The sequence below is a fragment of the Pongo abelii genome, chromosome 7, assembly GCF_028885655.2.
Source record: "Pongo abelii isolate AG06213 chromosome 7, NHGRI_mPonAbe1-v2.0_pri, whole genome shotgun sequence".
Classification (NCBI taxonomy): Eukaryota; Metazoa; Chordata; class Mammalia; order Primates; family Hominidae; genus Pongo; species Pongo abelii.
Genome location: NC_071992.2, coordinates 116,476,584 through 116,499,192, shown reverse-complemented (window position 1 = coordinate 116,499,192; position 22,609 = coordinate 116,476,584). Strand labels below are relative to the sequence as shown.

The following is a 22,609-nucleotide window of genomic DNA, read 5'->3' as shown; positions in this document are numbered from 1 at the left end:
CTTAGTATTTGTTATAGAACAAATGGCAAAATATTAAATGGTTTTGAGATTGAGGATAAGAATTAGAAGGAAAATAAGGTTTGTATTAACAGTTGCTAACACTAGGAATCAGTTTTAATTGACAGTGTCTAAACAAACAAAGCCCATTTATTAAAGACATTTCCTGGAAAGCAGCAAATCTGGAAGAGCTATGTAGCTATTAAAACTGAAGATCCATAGTCTTTGACCATTCTTTCCCATGTTAGTCACAATGGGCAGGTCTCTGGTCTCTGGGCAGTTTGCGAAAATAGCTCCATGGGAAACTGATATAGGAACTTGTCATCCTCTATTCCCATTTCTGAAAGATTCTCCAGAATGCTCTGAGTACACACATGTAAACTGAGCTAACTCACAGATTCACCATTTTAATAGGAGAGGCTGTGTGTAGGGGCCAGGGCTCAGTCAGAAAGAGAATTGCTGTAATTCATTGTCTTCAGCTTGAAATTATTACTCTGCTGAAGAAGTTATCATGACTGGTGATTGAGCTCTGCTTTAGGATATTGGTGTCTTCCACTTCTCGCCCCACCCCTTCCTAATTGGCAGCATGAGGAAAGCACTAGCCGAAAGTTACACCTTCTGCCTATAATCCTTTATTTCTATCCTCATAAACTAGGCTAGAAAACCTGGGGGCAGGGAATCTCTGTTTTTCTTTCATGAACCTGGAGCCATTTCTAAGCATGTACTTCCTACTTTCTTTTCAAAAAAGACTCCTTCCCAAAATAGGTTACCCCCAGTTCCAGAGCAGGGACAGCAGGAAAAGAGCCACAGATTCCCTTTAAAGCCACAGACACTCCTCAACTCCCTTAGATATAAGACTATTTATTCCCTTTCTACCAAAGGTCTCAGCATTAAATCAACATTTCCAGTGGAGAGAGAAGAAATACATCTAATACCACACATATGAGTCATTCTACCATTTCTCAGTCCTTTCATGTCTGTTCTACAAACATGCCATTTTAAAAATACAGTTTGACTAAGTCATCTCCTTAGTCCGCTGTCCAGTTGTCTTTTGTTGTATATCCTTATTTACGAGGGCCCCTGGAGGTTGGAGTGAGTGAGGTGGGATGTGAGTGTAATAAGGATACGTAAGGAATTCTGAATTTTAAGGTTTTACCTAGGCCGTAAATGTACATATGGTAAATGTAGACTAGAGTGATTTGCATAGCTTCACACCCAGCAGACCCCACCTTAAAGAAGTCCACTAGATCCTCCAGGGTTTTATAGTGTAGGGAGGAGGGCCCTTGTCCACCCACTGTCATTATGTATGTTTTGTGTGAAGGATGCAGTACATGCTTGCACCCATTTAGCACATAATCTAGAGCATGGAAAGGGACAAATTACAATAGAATTGTGAAAAATAAACTATTATGTTGAAGATGATGTACAGTCATGCATTGCTTAATGACAGGCGCACGCATTCTGATAAATGCACCATTAGATTATTTCATTGTTTGTGTAGAGTGTACTTACTACCCAAACCTAGATAGAAGAGCCTACTGCACACCCAGGCCATATGGTATGGCCTGTTGTTCCTAGGCTACAACCCTATACAGCATGTTACTGTACTAAATACTGTAGGCAGTTTTAACACTGGCGAATATTTCTGTATATAAACGTAGAAAAGTTATAGTAAGAATATTCTAATCTTATGAGACCACCTTCATATATGCAGTCCATCGTTGACCAAAATGTCATTATGTAGTGCACAACTGCATTTTATATTTCGACAGTGAATCATGAATAGGACTAGAACCTGTGGGGATGAGGGGTAGCGTGTAAAGTAGCAAAGTCACAGCCTTTCTGGTCTCAGTGTCCTTATTTGTAAAATATTGAGATTGAGTTAAATGATGTTGGATGGCCTTCCAGCTCTAAGAATTTTATGGAAATACAGTCATGTATAGCATGGGCATGTAGTAGGCTATGTCCTCTAGACTTGTGTAGGTACCTGAGGACACTCTATGCTGTTCAGATAACAGTGAAAGCACCTGACAATGCAGTTCTCAGAACATACACCATCATTAAGCGACACATGACTACTACAGTTAAACTTGTAAGGATACAGTCTCATACCTTCAAACTTATTTAGGGTGAAGTCTGGTTTAAATTTTGTAGACTATTTAGAAAATAAGGAATATTTTGCAAAACCCACAATTCTTATATTTTGAAACAACACAATAAATGAATAAGTTAGAATGCCATTTAAGTAGTACTTTATATAAAGTCTGCTAAGGTGGGTTTAATGAGGTTTAAATTTCTGAATAGGCCTGGAATCATATTTTTGCTATTAATTTTTTTGAAAAGCTTTTTTAAAAGGAAAATTAAACTTCATCCCAACTTTGGATTTTCACAAATTCACAGTTAGTGAGAATTGTGGTAAATAACTTGAAATGAAACAGCAAAACTTCAGAGGTACAGACTTCTCACCTTATGCCATATTAGATGCTGAAGTTGAACTTGAAGCCTACGCAGGTCACAAGGTGGCACCGTTAGGCCATATAAATAAAGTGCTGTTGCAACTAGGAAAAACAGTTTTAAAGAATCAAATAACTTTATTATGTAATGATGGACTATAAACTGGAAACCTCCTGAGGAGGAAGTCGCTTGCTAAGAATTTTAAACATGGTAAAATTACATAGTAAAGATTTTTGAAAATACTAAGATATTAGAATGTGAAATAGAATATCCAAAATAACCAGCATTCCTTTTTGAACAATTAATTTTGATTTGTCTTAAGCCAATACCTTTTCTAAAAGTTGAATTATAACTAAACTTTACTACTGCAAACAAATAATAGTTAAGCAATATAAGTATTGCCAGAAATATATCAGAAATCCTTGTTGGTGTTTTTTGATATCCTGATGGAGAAAGAAAAATTTAGGTGTTTTCTTGTTATCCCAATCAGTAGGAAGTACTTGAGAATAATGAGTCTAAGAATTTAGTCACCTGTGAAGTAGAAGGCTTTTCCAAAAATATTTTATTGTTATTTTCCCATACTTTAAAAACTTACTTTTATGAGATGATTAAAAAGAGTTAATTTGGCTTATGTGTGCTAGAATATTTTCTGTAAAGTAAAAGACATTTCCAGGTATTGTTTCTACAGTTTAAGAAGTTCACTTTGAATGAAATGATTGTAAAGAGTTATATGGAATGTGTACACTAGACTAATGTTCTCCCTTATGTTTGATGAAGACATTTGCTAAGCTAATTCATTAAACAAAAAATCTTATGAAACAAGCTTAGTGACTTTTTTTTTTTTAACTCATGAAATGAGTATAGTGATAGTATGCATGTACCTTGTAGGGTTTCTATGAGGATTAAATGAGTTATTACAGGAAAAACACTTAGAACTGTGCCTGCAGTATAACTTAATAAATGTAGAATACTGTGTATCTCAAATGTTGCCAAGCAATTATTTGCATAGTAATACCAGACATAACAAACAAGAAATTCTTTTTTCTGTTTTCATTAAGCTTAATTCCAGAAGAACATCTACTAAGTAATATCTGATTAACAGAGTTTTAATTATTATATGAACTTAACGCAATGAACTGGCCTTTTTTGTTTTTTGTACAGACAGGGTCTTGCATTGTTTCCCAGGCTAGTCACGAACTCCGGGGCTCAAGCAATCCTCCCACCTTGGCCTCCCAAAGTGCTGGGATTATAGTTATGAGCTACTGCACCTGGCTAGTGGCCTGTCTTTAAGTATTATTCTGTAATTCACATCCTTCAAATTAACCTCACTTTTACTGCATTAGTAGTTTTAATTGTGAAGTTACTAATAGCTTTGTATTGAAGACATCAAAAAGTTAAGAATTTTAGACACAGCCACATTAGACTGAAATGTTGGAAATAACACAAAATGTGTGTTTTCTACAAAGTTGGATATAAAATAAAAATGTATGTCTGTGGTAGATCCATATCTGCCTAAAAATTGTTCCAAAAATTTGCTAAAAATTTGAACTTCTGTTATTATTGAGCCTTGGAAATAAAATGCAGAAGATTCTGCTTATAAACTTCTTCCTTCCAATGTTCTTCATAGTGCTGGGATATCCTAAAAGGATAGTGTTTTTAGTTCCTTCTTTTATTTACTTCCTACAGAAAGAGAGCAACTCTTCCTTTTTTAAAGAATCCAAATAAATTTTCACATATTTTATCTTTATTTAGGACAGATCACTAAAAGGTTAAAAGTTGGGCCCTAGCCATATGATCAGTGAGAAATTACTTCCTAGGCCCTTCTAATACAATTTTCCAAAAAATAGAGAAATAAGGAACTTAAGTCCATCCTAGTTTAGGATGAACCATAAACCAGAATCTTAGAAGTTTTGCAGTGAGCAAAGAAAGCATTGCATCAAGATTGATGTCACAGTAAAACTATTCACTGGTCAGAGACTGGTTCCACAGCCATATATTAGACAGCTTTCATCTGCATCACAAAATTCTGTTTACATTTTGATTAGCCAAAAATGTGAATGTATCTATGTGATAGGAAAAATATAGAACAAATTCTTTTTTAATGTGCTAAGGAATTCAGTAAAATTATGGTACATACATAGAATACAGTCATCCCTTAGTATCCATGGGGGATGGGTTTCAGGACCTCATGCAGATACCAAAATTCACAGATGCTCAATTCCCTGGTACAGAATGATATGGTATTTGCATATAACCTATGCACATCTTTCATATACTTTAAATAATCTCTAGGTTACTTATAATACCTAATACAATGTAAATGCTACGGAAGTAGTTGTTACACTGTATTGTTTAGGGAATAATGACAAGAAAGTAAGTCTGTACATACCTGTTCAGTATAGATGTAATTTTTTTTCCCCAAATATTTTTGATTCATGGTTGGTTGAATCATGAATTTGATTCATGGTTGATTGTGTGCAGCTTTTAGTTTCTTTTTTTTCATATTTATTTCCTAAAAATTTTTACAATGCACTGCAGAACTAGTCATAAGAAAAAAATATTACTTTAAAATCTTGTGACAATGAACTTAATTGAATGTACATTCAGGAAAGAATTATTGGATTTCCCTATGTCTAGACTTCAAGAAACTTAATGTGCCAGGCACTGCAGTCAGCCAGTATATATAGACAAATCAGACCCATTTCATGGCTTCTAGAAACATATTCTGGCAGGAATTTTAGGACAGTTGTGAACAAGCAACAAAGTTTTACATGAACTGTTTTCTCGTGGTTATGTTGACAACTTACAGTGGCTGCAGGGCACATTGGAAATATATAAGCTAAATATGAAGCCCCACCCTGCCGCTTAAAGCAGTATGGCCCTAGACTCAATGTCTGTGGGCCTTGGGAATTAAGATCACTCTATTAGAGAAATAGTTGCTGTTTAAATAGCTGCTGAAGATAAGCAAACTGAAGAAATACATTGTTAATGTTTTGGGAAGGATTTTAAATTGTTAAAATTCTTACTTGCTCACAGCTAAATTTCTTTTCAACATGGCTTTTTTCCTTGCCCAATATCTTTGAATTTTTGCAGAGCTCAGGTTTTAAGAACAGTAATTTTAAAGTACTAGCAGTTAGGATTTAATCACTTCATTGGAAATTTTTGTTTTATAGTTCTCTGAGATTATATTTTGAAACAGCTGTATCCTCTTAAAAGGATAAGAATAACCAAGTGATAGAATCTAGATTTGGGGGTTTCATTTACTGTGTATCATTCATTTTTACAGTTTCAGCACTTTTCTTTGACATTAGAAAATGGCAAAGGCAATAAGATCTGACAGAATATCTTTCCAGCTATGTCGTTTTTTCCTTGCGTTTTGTTGAAATGTCTGGTGCTTTGATCTCTGACCAAAATTGCTCGTGTAGGCATAATGTAGTCAGTCCATTTGAAGCAAGAATGTGGTGCTTAGTCTTGCCTTTCCAAATGGCCTTTCCAAATGAAAAATCCATCTATTATGTATTCTTGTTGATATTGGATATAGAACAATTTTTAGTTATAAGTATATATATTCTCTCCATTAGTCCTTAACCATTAAGAATACTATTATATCTTAAAGTTTTACAGATTGGCCTAAGATTGTGGATCCAAAATTTGAGATATAAAAGAAAATTAGGCATGACTTTTCATCAAGTCAGTGAATCACAAGCTTCCATCAAAACCTTTTTATTGTTGTTTGGGTTGAGACAAGCACGCTGGTTGACATAAGAAGCTCTTGTTGCCGAGATCTAAGTGACTGCGTCATGTGAAAGGATAAATGACTCCATCTTCAGGTCTCTCAGGCAGTGCCACAGAGCACAGAATGAGGAGTTTTAAGTGTCAGGCTACACCAGCCCTCAAAAACCTGACCCCCAAAGTTCTGCTTTTAACAATGCCAGCTAGTCTGCCTCTGAACCAGTCAGTGGACACTGTTCCTCATGGACGCTGTTCTTTGGGAACCAGGGCCCTGGTCAGCAACCAGCGTGCTTTCTGGGGCGTGGTTATTCCCATATTGACTGTTCTTGCACTAGACTAGTGGTTTTTCCTCTGCCAGGAACCAGTTCTTTTATTTTTCTTTCCTGGAGGTCTTTACTGCCCACTAGATGTCACCCCATTATCAGAAGCTGCTCTATTACCAGAGGATCAGTGCTGTACGCAAGCTTTCTTCCGTACGGCTGAGGACTGTCTCCCCAGAGCTGTGCCTAGCCTGAAAAGGATAATAGCTTATTTTTGAGTGCTAAGTCATACAGCTAGTAAGTAGCTGAGCTGGGGTTCAAACCCAGGCAGTCCAGCTCCATATACATTCCGGGTGGAGTAATCAAGTTCTTTTAACAGCATCTGACAAGAAAATTGTCTCTCTATGGTACACTCCTAAGAGTAGTGCTTTTCAGGAGAGTCAGACTATCACATATCTCTCCCCGCTACTTTTCCCACCTCTCCAAGCAGGCTTCATTATGTTTACTTAGGTTTCACATCCATTCACAGGGGCACAGACTCAGTCCTCAGTGAATCTTGAAAGATTACTGGTTCATTATTCACACTTTTATTAGTGCCTGTAATTCTGTTTGAAGAATCGTTCTTATTAAACACTCCCTTTGGTAAATGCCAGTACATCCACCTGTGCCCTTGCAAATGCTTGGTCCTACCGGTTCTTCCATAAATAACCTGACACCGAGACACATGACTCCAAAGATGACCTTACATTATTCTTGAATGGGGGAAATAGACACCTTCATGCTCAACAGTCTTTTAGTCACCATCTTCAGGTCTTCATACGACTCACTAGTTGCTCTCCTGACCATTTATCCCAGAGAAATGAAGATTTACAGTCACATACAAACAAATGTTTGTAGAAGCTTTAACAATGGCCAGAAACTGGAGACACCAGATGTCCTTCAGTAGATGAACTGTTATATTGTGGTACACCCATGCCACGGAATACTACTCAGCAGTAAAAAAGGGACAAACTATGGATACACACAGCTACCCTGGTTGAATCTCCAGAGAATTATACTGAGTGAGAAGACCAATCCCAAAAGGTTCCTGTATGTGCTGTATGGCTCCATTTATACAACATTCTTGAAATGATAGAATTAAAGAAATGGAAGACTAGGTAGTGTTTTCTAGGTGTTAAGGAGAGACTGGCATGGGAGGGAAGCAGGAATAGCTAAAAAGGGCAACATATGAGAGATTTTTCATGGTGATGGAAATGTTCTGTATCTTGACTATATCAATGTCAGTATCCTGGTTGTGATGTTGTACTATAGTTTTGCAAGATGTTACCATTGGAGGAAACTGGGTAAAGGGTGCACAGGATCACTCTGTGTTATTTCTTACAACTGCATATGAATTTATAATTATCTCAAAAAGTTTAATTTAAAAAAGTCTTTAGTCCTCTTCACCCATTGGACAGTCGTTAAATATGTGCTCTGATTTGTATTCACTTTATGACTTCTTAGGGAAGCTATCAACAGAGTCTAGTGAGTAAGGTCTAATTGAGGTCTTGGAAGTTTTCTTGGCAGGTTTCTGGTAATTTGGTCTAATGAATTTGTATAATATTAATATGAAATCATACAAATCTGTAATTTGTTCAAGTGTATTTTCTTATGGAGCGTTGTAATATCCAAAGAAAATGGCAGGCTGGGTGCGGTGGCTCACACCTGTAATCCCAGCACTTTGGGAGGCCAAGGTGGGTGGATCACCTGAGGTCAGGAGTTCAAGACCTGCCTAGCCAACATGGTGAAACCTCATCTCTACTAAAAATACAAAAATTACCCAGGCATGGTGGCATATGCCTGTAGTCCCAGCTACTGGGGAGGCTGAGGCAGGATAATTCCTTGAACATGGGAGTCCTCTGCAGGTGAGTCAAGATTGCACCACTGCACTCTGGCACCAGCGACAGAGCGAGACTCTGTCTCAAAAAAAAAAAAAAAAAAGAAAATTGCAGAAGCATTGTCTTTCTTGTGGATTTAAGAGAACATTAGGATTATTTGGGGGCATAACCATATGAACTATAATTCCATCTCTAGATGAAAAACAAAATTTTTTCTTTTTCCATAATGTGAGCTCTACCACATCCAGAATAACCCACTTGCACCATTTTAATTAACATTGAAAATTAAAGCCAAATCATACATTAGAGACAGGCTCTAGTCGTTAAAGACTCAGCTCTAGAGGTCAGTACAAGAGAGGAAAAATATTAGGCTTTGGGTGAATACATAATATTTGTTTGAGGAAATCAAGGTAAGTGGCTCCGTGACATGAAGTTCGTCTAAATTGATACTGTGGTATCACAAAAGAAGTAGGAAACGAGGAGCGTAGATGTTTTGTGTGTTATCATGTCTTCGTGATATTTACTGACCCTCGTGTGGGACTGGTCCTCACATAGTTTGTCAGCTATTGTCATCAGTTCCAGCCTAGCACTGATAGCCTTTATGATACAATCTGACTTACATATTGTAAATGGAGCTTTGTAAAATACCATTAATTATTTCCCTATATAAATTTGTTCACAGGGATTTGATAACAATGAACAAGGATGACCAGTAAAAAGTTAACCTGTATTTCACCCTGACCAGGAATTTGGGATTTGGACTTGATAGCATGGTATCTGGCACATTTCAGGCACACAGTGAATGTTTGTTTCATGAACTAATATTGCTGTTTTTGTGGTCCTTACTGCCTGCCTATGACCCTGCTTCCACGGTCCCTCCAGAGAAGAGCTGAGTGGGCAGACAGGGTGCTCTTGTAGTCTCTCTCGGTGCAGAGAAGTGCAGCCTGGGCGGGGGAGCAGGGTCAGGCTATGTAAAGACGATTACAGATAGATTTGGGCCAGGTTTTCTTTCACACTGAAAAGACAGGGAAGGGAACAGATTTAAAGAGATTTAAGTACCAGCATTCAAGGTAGATTAGAAATACTTTTTCTTAAATGTATCCTGTTTGGTTTAAATATAAGTATTGGTTTTTTAAACTTATTTTTTCCCATTATGAATAGTATTTTATTTATAAAAATGCTTTTGTGGACTAATCTGGGATCTAGCCTCCATTTATAATATGAAAAATATGCATTCTGAATTCCAAGTAATGACTGAGGGTGAATTTTCAGAGCCCAATTTGTTCTTTACTGATGGCACATAATTTGGTTCTTATTCTTTTATCTTTCTGTCTTGCTTTCTTGTTTGTGGGCCACAGAGCAGCTTCTATTAAGCCCTTCTTTGCTTCTTTTTCACTACTTTGTTACTCGTCAGGTATTTTTCTGGCCTCACAAGTTGATGCCTCACCTACAGATTTTCTAGAGAATTTCTTCAGGCTCAGTAACCCGTCTGTATTTAATAGAACAGTGAGTTCTTTTTCTCATCACACTTCTATTATAACTGAATTTTCTATTTACTGTAGATCCTTGCCAGCACATTACGGAATATTTTTGTTGAACCTTCTTGAGAATTCAGAGAAACTGCTGAGAGACCACTGAACGAAAGATCTAATCTTAAGGCTTACGTGAGTATTTACTACTGTGGACTTCCTCACAAGATGTGAAACCTTCAGTGAACTGCTTTAGGACAGATTCAGTTCTGTGATCAAGATGAAAAATAACTATCATTGGGCTTATTAAATGTGGGATTAAGTTTAGCGGTTGCTCAGGGACACAGAGAAACTGACAAAATACAAACTTGTTCTCACCTGAAAAATAGACACAGAGACTTCTATTTCTTGCTGAGCCAACATTCAGAAGAATCCCAGTCTGCAAGCCACAAGAATTCTTACTGTGTTTGAATCAAAAACACCAAGTAGATTTTAAAAATTATCTATTCTTAAAAATTTAACCAAAACATATTACCATGTGAAAAGCACTTGATATGTGGCATTTCATTTTTTAAAAGGTTTATGATAGCTTTTCCATTTTTATGATTCAATACTGTGCAAGCTTGTCCAACCTGCAGCCCAGAACAGCTTTGAATGTAGCCCAACACAAATTCATAAACTTTTAAAAAACATTCTGAGATTTTTTTGCGATTTTTTAAAACTTATCAGCTATCATTATGTATTTTATGTGTAGCCCAAGACAATTCTTCTTCCAGTGTGACCCAGGGAAGCCAAAATGTTGGACACCCTTGCTGTAAGGGAAAATATTTAGATTACCCTCACAAAAGAATTCTTGACTATTTTATTGAGTAAATTCTTCTCATTGAGTTTTTCTGTTTGTTGGTTTGGTTTGGTTTGGTTTGTTTTTTTTGAGGCAGGCCTCACTCTGATGCCCAGGCTGGAGTGCTGTGGCTCAATCACAGCTCATCGCAACCTCGACCTCCCGGGCTCAAGTGATCCTCTCACCTCAGCGTCCCGAACAGGTGGGACGAAAGGTGCGCGCCACCATGCCTGGCTAATTTTAAAATATTTTATAGAGACAAGGTCTCTAGCTATGTTGCCCAGGCTAGTTTCGAACTCCTGGGCTTCAAGCTATCCTCCCATTTTGGCCTTCCAAAGTGCTGGGATTACAGGTGTGAGCCACTGTGTCCAGCCAGATTTTTTAAAAGTCATCATATGTATCATAATCTGAAGTTTATTTTGATTTTAATCTCTGTAGTTTTTAATCATAAACTTTTTTTCTTATTTGAAATTATTCTTAACAGACCCTTTTCACCCTTCATTTCATATCCAGTGAGTCATTAAGTTGTGCTAATTCTGTCTTCTCTGTTCCTCTCCAGTGTGTCCCCTTTTGCCTGCCACTGCCTTAGGTCAGGTTTTCATTTCTTGCCTAGATAGCTGCAATGACCTAATGATTGATCTCCCTGCCTCCAGTCTTTGTCTCTACAATCCAACGCCTCCATATTGCCATCCGAGTCATCTTTCTGAAAGATTAATAAGACTGTGCCATTTCATTGACTTAAAATTCTTCAATGGGCTGGACTCATTGAAATAGTAGTCCCAGCTATTTAGGAGGCTGATGTGGGAGGATTGCTTGAACCCAGGAGTTTGAGGCTGCAGTGAGCCATGATTGTACCACCGCACTCCAGCCTGGGTGACAGAGCAAGAACCTGTCTCAATTTAAAACAAAAAAATCCTTCAGTGGCTCCTCACTGAAATTCAGGTATAAAAAAACCTTACTGTGGAGTTGTTAGGAAGATTAAATTAAATTCATTAAAAGCTCCTAGTTGGTACCTGGCTCAGAACAAGTCTCAGTGTATGTTAATGCCCACTCTTTCCACAGAGAGCCCATGGTAGCAGCAGAGCCCTTGTGTAAGGCAGCCCCAGATTTTGGGACAATGGCTCTGCTGAGAAGCCAAGCTGAAAGGAATAGGGGCAGCAATCTCACCAAACTCAGCAACCAGGCTTCCCTGAATCCCCCTGAGGTTAGGCACAAGAATAGATGGGTCTAGCGTCCAGTTCCATCAGTGTTTCAGAAAGAGACTTTACCTGATCAGCTGTATAAGCCAAGTCCATCTGTGACTAAGCTTTTGTAACCGAAGAATAAGAAAGGCATCTCTAGAAAAGCATGGGTCTCTACCTTTCTGTTTTCTTGTTTGTTTTCTCATCAATTTCCTAGCGAAGTTTCTTTTGACAGGCTTTAACTCTTTCTTAAATGAACCTAGGGGAAGAGAGAGAGACCTAGTTGTATGCAGTTTGGTATAGCAGAATGTTCTGAGAGTTCGGGTGCACCAGGCAGGTGCTGAACTCTCACCTGAGTTCAGGTGCACCAGTGGGGCCGGGAAACATCCGTGAAAGAGATGTGGGCAAACTGGTGAGCTGGATGAGTCCAAGAGATGAAATTCACATCAGACCTAGTTGGGATTGCTGCTTTGTCCTGACTTGGTATTCCCAGACAGCCCTACTCTTTTTTCCCTCATCTCTCAGTCTTTGGACAGTGGAAATTTGGCACAGTCACATATTGAGATAACCACAGAGCACAGCAGAATAAGAGCAGTCGTGTAAAAAGAAGCATAATCTGAATTGATTTCATGCTCTGATTTTTAAATTCAGTTTGTTACTTTCCTTAGCCTTTCTCTTAAAATTTGTGCTATAGGCCAGGCGTGGTGGCTCACGCACTTTTTGCAAGGCCAAGGCGGGCGGATCATGAGATCAGGAGTTCAAGACCAGCCTGGCCAAGATGGTGAAACCCCGTCTCTAGTAAAAATACAAAAAATTAGCCGGGCATGGTGGCAGACGCCTGTAATTCCAGCTACTTGGGAGGCTGAGGCAGGAGAATCGCTTGAACTCGGGAGATGGAGGTTGCAGTGAGCCAAGACCAGGCCACTGCACTCCAGCTTGGGCAATAGAGCGAGACACCATCTCAAAAAAAAAAAATTGTGCTATGAACGTAACACTCTACAGGTCTTTGTTGAGTATAAGTTCTTTTCATGCAAGTGGTTTTAGTTACCATGTAGAATATCTCAAATACAAGAAGAAGCATATATATCAAAGAGAATTAGTTTGTATTAAATAAGAATGTCTACCAGCAGTAGCATTTATATATGGGTAGTTCTTTGATGTTTAAACACCATGTTATCTATGTGTTCTGACAATGTAATACTTAAATCTAAGCTATTATATCTTGCTTAACTTTTAAAATCTCTTAATCTTTTTACATGGTGAAAAGCAAAATAGAGCTTTACGGTAATTGAATTGGAATTTTATTCCAGCAGATGTGAAGAAAATAAAATGTTTTAATGGAAAATAAAATATAATTGATAACTTTGTTGTTGTTTCTGTTAAAGTAATTTATTTATTAGAGGCAGGAGGCCAAAAAGGATGAGAAATAGTTCTTTTCTAAATGACTCCTTTGTCTTGATTTCATTTGTCTTCATGGAATCTCACTCACCTATTTCATTACAGGCGTGTTCCATCCGCCACATCAGAACAATGTCGTATGTTTTTGTAAATGATTCTTCTCAGACTAACGTGCCCTTGCTACAAGCCTGTATTGATGGGGACTTTAATTATTCTAAGCGGCTTTTGGAAAGTGGCTTTGACCCAAATATTCGTGACAGCAGGGGCAGAACAGGGCTTCACCTTGCAGCAGCTCGAGGGAATGTAGACATCTGCCAGTTACTGCATAAATTCGGTGCCGATCTTCTGGCCACAGATTATCAAGGAAACACAGCTCTTCACCTCTGTGGCCACGTGGATACTATCCAATTTTTGGTTTCCAATGGACTCAAAATTGATATTTGGTAAGTTCTCTGTGGTTTTAGAAGTCTAGTCATTTCTTCCCATTAATCTCTCAACTGATAGTCTTATCTTGGGTCTGTTGATTTTGTTTCCTCATTAATCAGTTGAAATAAGTTCAGAAAGCATTGAAGACAGTGTAATCATTAGGCAAGTGAGGGAATGAGGGGCTGACTTCTAGATTTTTGCTAAAGCAGCGTATTTTTTTCTATGAAAATAGTGGGTAGTTTCTGCTACTAATTAATTATGTAGTGTTACAACAAGGGAAGAAGAAGAAAAGAACATTTGTTGAAAATCTATGAGCTAGGCTGTGTTTACTTGTTAGCTCATTTAGTCCTCAGAATGAAGAGCTCTCACAATAGGTGTTTTTATTTTACAGATTAGATAGTGAAGACAAAAAAGGATTGGACAAAGTTCACACAGTTTATAGAGGATTTGAAAAGGTCACAGCTTATAAGAGACAGAGCTGGAATTTGAACCTAGTTCCGCTGACTGTAATGCTTGTGTGCCTTCTGTCATGTAACGCACCATGTGAGCTTCGTAATCTCCCTGGAGTCCAGGATCCTTTTTAGTCTGAACAATTTGAGGAAGTCATGGGGCTTTTTGTTTGTTTTAGTGATACTCTGCTTTTTGAGTGGGAACGATGTCAAGTCACCTGTAAAACTGAGCTTGACCTTTAAATTACAGTTACACGCTGCCCTAATTTATTGATGCCATAATGCCCCTAAATCTGAATAAGACAGTAAATGCTTTTGTTCTGCAGGACAAAATGGGGTAGGAATTGACTGCAGGATTTAATGTGATTGGGATTCTAACCTATTATTAGCGCTAAATAGCTGCGTGAACCGAAGCAGCTTATTTGACGTTTTTTTCTTAGACTTTTAAAAAAGAAGTACTTGTCTCATAAAATGTAAATATCAAATAAGAATGAGTCTAGAACTAGATTTATCCACTTTTTTGACTATATGTTCTCTCTTTTCTTTTCCCTGGAAGTAAAAAAAAAAAAAAAAGAAAAAAAACAAGGGTTAATTCAAAATTCAGCTACACTGGATGTTTGGCTCAGCTCTGGGTTTTACTTTTGAGTTAAATTGGACCCACCCTTTTTTTCCCCCTGGTGATTTGTTTATTCTTCATAAACACTTTCTATAGTACAATTCAGAAAAAAAAAAGAGGCACAAGGCTGTAACTTCCACCACAATCTGCTGTTGAGCAGACATTCAGTGTGAGGATGGGGGCTGGAGGTGGGGGACGTGTTTGGGTAAAGGATAACGGGCTCTGTGATGAACTGTGCAGAAATCCCATCAGTCATGGTCTGATTGCAGCCTGATGGTCAAGGCTCATAGTGGAAGAGTCGCAGTGAGCCAAATACTCCTTTAGTTCCCCATGGCCCTAGGGTAGGTCCTAATTGGGCCCATTCTTTCTTCACTGAGATTTATACAAATGGGTACTAAAAATGGAACTGACAATGTAGTATAACTGCTATGATGGCTTCTTTATTTTTGTAAACTTTTTTTTTAGCAATCATCAAGGTGCTACCCCTTTAGTTCTGGCAAAGCGCAGAGGAGTAAATAAAGATGTCATCCGATTGCTGGAATCTTTGGAAGAACAGGAGGTGAAAGGATTTAACAGAGGAACCCACTCAAAACTGGAGACCATGCAGACAGCTGAGAGTGAAAGGTACTGGAGATACAACTTTTTTTTTTTTTTCTCACTGTATTACTCATGCTGGACTTGAACTCCTGGGCTCAAGCATTCCTCCTGCCTCAGCTTCCTGACTAGCTGGGACTATAGGCACATGCAGCCACGCCCAGCAAGATAATATAATTTTTTAAGGGGAAAGTCACTTTAAGTATGTGGATTTATGGTTAACTTTGTGAACTTTAATATTCATTTGCTTTTAAGTGCAACTTGAACTTTATATAGGACCTTATGGCTGCAGATTACAATTGAGAAGCTATTAACAGAAAGTACTACATGTCATGTGCACGTAATGTTCTGTTAGCCACCTGCTGTATTGACAGTGCAAAGGAAAAATAGTAACAAATGAATCTGAGGGAAGGAAGCTGGAGCTTGAGGATTTTAAGTACAGGTCACAAAAAGAATGGAATTTCAAAAAAAAGAGAAGTATAAGTAAAGCCAAGAACTTGGGCAATTTTAGAAAAGACCGAAAGGTAGTTTCAACAGTAGGGAAGTGGTGTGCTGAGAAACAAGAAAACAGGAGAGGGAAAGCAAGATAGTATTTAACACATGCATAGTTCAGTAATGTGAAAGTGAAAGTGACTTTCATATGAGTTGGAGCTAATGAAATTTGGACTCCTGTAAGTAATTGAAGCTAAGATGTGGTAACTGACAGGGTCTTGAATAGCTCATCATTTCTCATCTAGAAGCAATGGAGAGCGCAGTTCATGGAGCTCCAAAAAGGCGGCACACCGTCTTTTCTCCTGACGTCACTGGGCTCAACAGGTAAAGTTAATAGGCCAGACTTAGTTCTAGTAGCATATTATCTGGTTGACCACCATGCAGTTTCAGCCTTCCAGATTATACACGTGAAGGAAAAAGGATGCTGAGCTTCCATAGCCTCTTCCCAGCATTCTCGGTAGGTTGTAAATAGAATAAGCAAGGGCCCACATCAGCTGTTTACCTAGTAGCTGATGGACTAGGACTTGGATTTAGAATCACATAATCCACTTAGACCATTGGGATCATTGTTTCTGTGAGTTCTAAATGAAATCCTCTCTATTTTTCATAGCTTACCCTTCATTTGATTCCTTTGTACCCATTTTTGCTTTCCTCCTCTCATGTGCCAGTTGATGTGCTCTTTGAGGACCATTAATTCCACTCTCAAGCTTAGGTCTATTTTGTTTAGATACTTTCAAGCATTTAATACAGTCCTAAAGAAATCCAAGATCTTTACTTCTGGAACAGTGCATACTCCTCTTGAGTGATCACTGAAAGCTGACAAACAGATAAACAAGAAGTCAGAGTTGTATTTGCAAGCCCTTTTTTTTTTCTCTCCTGTGTACTTTGGATTGACAGAATGGCATAAGCACTTTAACAACATTGAGTTAACTATTATTTGTTAAAGATTTTTTCCTCTAAGATAACTTGAAATTTATTTTTATCTTTTTAGGAAATAACATTAAGTACTTTAAGCTTCTTTACCATGAAAAACAACCAAGAATGTGGCTTTTTTTGGTATATTTTTAGGACCTTTATTTTGTTAATAGCCAGTTTCTTGGCACCTTTTTATTAGAAATATACTTTTAGTATTAGTTTGCCTCAGTTGTGATTACTTACTAAGAAGTGATTAGTACAAAATAATATTCCATTGGATGAGCAGTGGAAGGTACTCCTGCTTCCTTCACATACCTGCCATTTCACTGCAGCATGAGAGTTTGTATTAATTATAACACTGTATAAAGCTCGTTTTTCAAAAATTGAGTTATTAACACTTTTATTACCTAGTTTTCCTATCTTACTCCTACCCCTCAGTGTCATGGTAGAAATTCAGTGGTTGAAGCTTAAATCAGAAAGTTGAAAGGTAATGTCATTAGGAAAATGCAAATGAGGACCATAGTGAAATGCCACTTCACACCCACTAGGATAGCTGCAATTAAAAAGATAGATAGTAACAAGTGCTCTGGAGGATGTGGAGAAATTGGAACCCTCATACACTGCTGATGGGACTGGAAAGTAGAGCAGCTTCTTTGGAAAAGTCTGGCAGTCCTTCAAAAAGCTACACATAGAGTTACCATCTGACCAGCAGTGCCACTTCTAGGAATATACCAAAGAAAATTGAAACATATGTCCACACAAAAACTTATATATGAATGTTCATAGCAGCATTATTCATAATAGCCAAAACATTGATACCACCCAGATATCCATCAGCTGATGAAGGAATAAACATCATCTGTTCATCCAATGGAATATTACTAATATTATTATATTGTACTGATACATGCTACAGCATGGATAAATTTTGAAAACATGCTACATTGGAGAAGCCAGGCACAAAAGGCCACATATTACATGATTCTGTTTATGTGAAATGTCCAGAATAAGCAAATCCAGAGAGACAGAAAGTAGATGAGAAAGTAGACTAGAAGCTGGGAGAAGGGGCAGTGGGAGTGACTGCTAATAGGTACAGAGTTTCTTATAGAGGTGCTGAAAGTGTACTGGAATTAGAAGAAATGGTTGTACAATTTGGGGAATATATGAAAAGCCACTGAATTGTACAGTTTCAAAAGGTAAATGTTATGGGATGTGAATTATATCTCAATAAAAAGTAGACAAAAAGTTTAAAGAGTGGCTAACACATGGCATTATGGCATAATTGTGTAACGGCCTTTTCTAGAGCAGAAGATAAAGCAGGGTTTTAAATGTATTTACTATAATATTTTCCATTTCTCTTAGGATTCCCCCAAGACAGCACAACTTCTACAGGCCTTATAAGGGACTATAAATCAAGTTAATGAAAAATATTTCCCCACTCCTTCATATAACTCTGTTTAATTCCTTTTTACTTTGTAGGTATGGGATAACAAAAACAGTATAGCTATCACTTTTTTTAAAAAAGATATATGCAAACACACCCCCCAAAGACAGTGCAGATATCAGGTTTTTAAAAAAAGGTTATACACACACCCCATTATGTTAGAATCAGATATTCCCTGGACAGTAGAAAGGATTTCATTGGATAAAGTCTTTATAGAATATCCTGATTGGCAGAGCTTCATGAGCTCTGAAGAGCAGTGAAAATGCTCATGGAATTTTCATTTTATACCTAACATGTATAAGGGCATGTCAACTCATAATCAATAAATTTTACATAGGTCAAACTAAGCCTCTGCAGAACTTCGTTATCTATTTGTGGTTTTACTCTTTTAGGCCTTCTCAAAGTTCTAATCTTATTTTTAAACTTGCTCTCAGGTTTTCCAAAATTACTGTGGTGTTGTAGATTCCCACTGAAAACATCCTCTCTTATTCAGAGAATAAACATGTTTTAATTATTAAAAAAAAAAAAGTTTGGGTGTTAAGCAGACTGACCCATTAGGAAGTCAGTTTCCCATGATCAGAGAAGACCTCTAATGTTGGTAAAGGCTGAAGGACTTTTGTTTGATGGTATCAAGAAGTAAAATAAAGTTGTAGGTTAAAAAATGCCAGTTTTGCATGTTTACTCATAGTTCATAGTGAATGAGACTCTAAAAGATTGTTTTATGGGAGTTAGGAAGGATAGTAATGAACTTTGATAACCAGTAGATAGTTGATTCCTATGATCATGGTCATCGTGGCTTTAATCTAAATGATACCCTCTTATTGGGCCTGTATGTTGTGATATAACCATGAGTGCCCTTCCCTTAGTGCTTCCAAGTACCAAAGTCAGATGCAGTTTCTCTGTGTGGTAGTCGTATTTCTCATTGATAAAGTTCTGAAAACCAGAATCAGTGTTTTTATGGTATTTGCACTACCTTATTTTCAACTAGACTAGACTTTATGCAGAAGAGAAATGAGCATATTCTGTCTTATTGTACAAGATAGAACTAAAACCAGTAGGAAGAAACTATTAAGAATTCCTAATGACTAGGCCAGCTGTGGTGGCTCATGCCTGTAATCCCAGCACTTTGGGAGGTCAAGGCAGGTGGATCACCTAAGCTCAGGAGTTCAAGACCAGCCTGGGCAACATGGTGAAACCCTGTCTCTACCAAAAATACAAAAATTAGCCAGCCGTGGTGGCGTGCACCTGTAGTCCCAGCTACTTGGGGGGCTGAGGCAGGAGGATTGCTTGAACTGGGGAGGTGGAGGTTTCAGTGAGCTGAGATCGCATCACTGTATTCCAGTCTGGGCAGCAGAGTGAGATTCTGTCTCAAAAAAAAAAAAAGAAAAAGAATTTCTGATGACTAGATGAGTCCACATGTACAACAGGCTGAGGAGTAACCTTCCATTATTAGAGAATTACAATTGAAGGAATTCCTTCATTGGTCAGATTATTGAACTAAATTAATAAAAATTCCCTTTTAACTTTAAGATTCACACACACTGTATAAGTGACTTTTTAGATTTACTCATCTTCCCCCCTGCCCCCAACAGACATTTACTTTCTCAGTTCTAGGGCCTAGAAGTCTGAGATCAAGGTGTCACAAAGTTGGTTTCTTCTAAGGCCTCTCTGCTTGACTTGTAGATGACTGTCCTCTTCAGGTGTCATCACCTGCATGTCTGCTTATTCGTATTAACACATTCTTAAATTATGAGTCTGCACTTTGAATCTTCTAAATTTAACATAACAAGAATGTGTTGTGGTTTAATATCTTGATGGAAACAACTCATAACCTATTTCAAGACTTCTGCTCAGGACACCTTAAAAAAAATAGAGATGGGGTCTCACTGTGTTACCCAGGCTGGTCCCAGACTCCTGGGCTCAAGTGATCCTCCCTCCTTGGCCTCCAAAAGTGCTGGGATTACAGGCATGAGCTACCACGCCCAGCCAGGACCTTTTTAATAGAATTTCTAACTTGACTTTACTAAATTATAAACCAAGAGAAACATACTCATTACCATTTAGCAATTTACAGTTTAGGATATATTGTTCAGATATGTAAGCATGTAAGAGTATATATATATATGTGTGTGTATATTTGGTCTTTTCTAAATAGTAGCCCTGTGGTTTTATATTTTTAGAATTGCTGTGTTTTTTTAATGCCCTTTTTGCTCTTTCTTCTTCCGCAGTGCCATGGAAAGCCATTCACTCCTCAATCCCAACCTGCAGCAAGGTGAAGGAGTCCTTTCCAGCTTCCGAACCACATGGCAGGAGTTTGTGGAGGATCTGGGCTTCTGGAGAGTATTGCTCTTGATCTTCGTCATTGCTTTGCTGTCTCTTGGCATTGCCTATTATGTGAGTGGGGTGCTACCCTTCGTGGAAAACCAGCCTGAACTGGTGCATTAAAGGAGCTCATGGAAGATGAGGCAATTAATTGCCTGTTTCCTGGCTTCCAATGTTTGTTCTCAGTTTCTCAGAATTTTTCTTAGTGCAAAGCAGTGAGGGCGGTACATGTTTCTTTTTGCATTTTTAATTATTGTAATCCTTTTAGATAACGATGTGTTCATTTGAACTAACTACATACTATGATCAAGTATATTGCATCCTAACGCTACCTCTGACTCAACTTGACTTTGTAGGAAAACCTACATGTAGCCTTGTTTGATAAAAACACAGAAGTGACTAGAGAATGGAAGATAAAGGAAGAAGCTAGGAAGTCCTTGCTATCAAAACCTTATCCTAATATAGGACCAATTGAAGTATTCAAAAAGAAAAACAGTATCTTATATGATTAGTTTTTGTTGGTTGTTTTGTTTTCATTTATTTTTGCAAGAGCCACTTTTTATTTACTTTCTCTAGGGATAAGAGATAAAACTTGAAGTACTTTTTTCAAATCTTGTGTGCAAATTAGTATTGTTAGCATCTATTCGGCTTATTTTAGTATTTTTAAGTCTAGTCACAAACCAAACAAAACTTTTGAAAATGAGCTATATTTTGTTCAAAGATGATTGATTTGATCTTATATTTGTTTGTTTTTAGGATAATTTTTGATCTTTTTGTAAACTGCTTTGCTTGTTAATATCTGTGAAAAATAAATGAGTTCATTTTGTTCACTTTCCAACTTTCCCTAGTATCCTAGTCATCAGAGATAACAGTTCATCAGAATTACAGTCAGAAAATCCTTTTTCTACTGAATAGTTAGCAGGGAAAAATAATTCTGATATTTAACTGTCATAATTCTGTAGTGCTATTATAGTGAAAAACTCAGTTCTATAAGCTAGCTGTGTTGTCACAGTTTTATCATAGTTCATAATTATTTCATGTGCAATCCTATTTAGAGGCCCTGTTAGACTTTTAACAATCCCATCCATATCTGTAATTCTCTGATGGCAAGAATGGATGGAGCATTTCTGAGTTAACAGTGCTGAACAGTATCGTACTGGGTGTCATAAACTCTTTTTGAATGGTAATATTATGTAAATTGAAATCTGGCCCTCAAACTATATTGCAGCTTTCAGCAGTATGTTTGAAGGCCTCTTTTGTTAACGATTCTGTAATGTATGAATTATGTTCTTGAGTTAGTAAAAAAGAATATGAAGGCTTGATAATTATTCATTGGGTAAAGTCAGGAAATTGTAGTGAAAGAACTAATGGTTTTGTTTTTGGAATAAAGGCACCTAAGCTATTGCTAATTGAATTGCTGCTAGAATTAGAAATTATGCTTTAGAATAGAATTGGTATTTCTGTGATTCTTTTTGCTTCTTGGTATTTTCTCTTGTATCTATGTATCTAGTATTGAGGCTTGCTCTTTCATGTGGCTTTATCCTCTCTTTAATAGCTGTTGTAAAATTCCTGAGTAACTGGCTGCTTCAGGATCAGCTTGCAGAGTCTTGCTTTTAGGTTAGATACAAACAAAGTAAATCATAGTTGGTGTAAATACAGCAAAAAACAGCTGACTTTAGAATGGAGAACACTACAATTCAAATTTGAAGTACATTCAGAAGAAAACTTTGGAATTAGCTTTACATTTGTTTGTAAATCTAAACAAATATGCAAAATTGGTCAAAATGTAAGTATATAGCATTTTTAAAGATTAATGGTTCCTTTTATGTGCTGATTTCTTTGTATTCTGTTCTCTGCATTCATCATTCAGGAATACCACCAATAAATGTATTTATATATCCCTTAATCACAATTTGTCTTTTTCTTTTTTTAGTGTATTATAGTTTTAATTTGGAGATTTTGTAATGGATTGCAATTAGCTGCTTTTTAAAACACAGCTTTTTTTCAAACCTAATGTATTAGGTATATTGAGTTTCAAATATGTTTGCCTTATAAATACTGTGAAACTAATTTGAGTGACTTGCTCGTAGATTTAAGGGTGATGATAATAACTACCACAATTAAGCCCCTCCCAATTATGCA

At 37.3% G+C, this 22,609-nt stretch overlaps 1 protein-coding gene across 3 annotated transcripts in view; it reads left to right on the top strand.

Annotated features, from left to right (window-relative positions):
- The window catches only part of ANKRD46 (ankyrin repeat domain 46), a 43,024-nt gene extending 20,651 nt beyond the window's left edge, over positions 1–22,373 (top strand). For 2 of the 3 annotated variants that reach the window (XM_009243988.4, XM_054560924.2), the window contains exons 2-5: positions 9,883–9,984; positions 13,315–13,652; positions 15,166–15,324; positions 20,374–22,373. In XM_009243988.4, the coding sequence (XP_009242263.1) occupies positions 13,342–13,652; positions 15,166–15,324; positions 20,374–20,590 (687 nt within the window). In that variant the 5' untranslated portion in view covers positions 9,883–9,984; positions 13,315–13,341 and the 3' untranslated portion in view covers positions 20,591–22,373. 3 annotated transcript variants of the gene reach the window in all.
- The last annotated feature ends 236 nt before the right edge of the window (positions 22,374–22,609 follow it).